Source organism: Galeopterus variegatus, unplaced genomic scaffold (assembly GCF_000696425.1).
Source record: "Galeopterus variegatus unplaced genomic scaffold, G_variegatus-3.0.2 Scaffold174, whole genome shotgun sequence".
NCBI classification, from domain to species: Eukaryota; Metazoa; Chordata; class Mammalia; order Dermoptera; family Cynocephalidae; genus Galeopterus; species Galeopterus variegatus.
In genome coordinates this window covers 830,283-831,007 of record NW_007726285.1, presented here as the reverse complement: position 1 = coordinate 831,007, position 725 = coordinate 830,283, and the positions used below count along the sequence as shown (strand labels likewise).

At 43.7% G+C, this 725-nt stretch overlaps 1 protein-coding gene across 1 annotated transcript in view; it reads right to left on the bottom strand.

The window, feature by feature from the left end:
* Nucleotides 1-725, bottom strand: part of TCF25 (transcription factor 25 (basic helix-loop-helix)) — a 44,355-nt gene that overhangs the window by 26,312 nt on the left and 17,318 nt on the right. Inside the window, 1 exon segment of the mRNA XM_008563488.1 lies at nucleotides 4-136. Coding sequence (XP_008561710.1) covers nucleotides 4-136 — 133 coding nt within the window.

The window sequence follows — 725 nt, the reverse complement described above, 5'->3', positions numbered from 1 at the left end:
CATCTCCATCCCTCTTGGTCTCTGTATTTCCACGCTGAGCCCTTCCTTTGTGCCCTGGAGCTGCAGTGTCTGTGAGCATACAGTCAGACCGCTCCCCATTCACCACAGGATCATCTTCAAGATCCTCAATGTTTATCTGGAAAAACGGGTTGAGAGAAACAGGGGTGTTGTTTGTACATCAGAGTCTTAGTGTACATGGTGATGCTGAGATGTTAAAGACGGACAGTACTCAGAGTGCCTCAGTTAAAAAAAAAAACAAAGAAAAGAAAGCACAAGAAGTTTTTGTATTCTTTGGTTTTGCTTTCTTTGTCAATGGAGATTTCCACGTGACAAGGATAAAATTAAGGGGGCATATTTCACTAGTCTGTCTAGAAAATCCACCTGATAGTATAGATCTGTTTTTGTAGAAAGAGCACCTGCTTTGAAAACACTGGAATTCTACCAAAATAAGGTCTGCCCAACACCACCACCAATGTGATGGTGATTCCTGTCATGGATGCCTGCTTCTGCCTGCAGCCACTGGTGAGGCCAGTTATGATCTGGCTTGCACCTTGCAGCAGAGGAAGAAAACAAGCCCACCATCAACATTTCTGCTGACCCGGAGAAGGTCTTGGAGGAGCTATACCTGCTCTTTCTCCAATATTCAATTGATGATGCTGTCAGGCCTCTCAATGAAGCTGGGTACTGGTTTACTTTTATTAAGTCATGCCAACATCCTAAAAAAA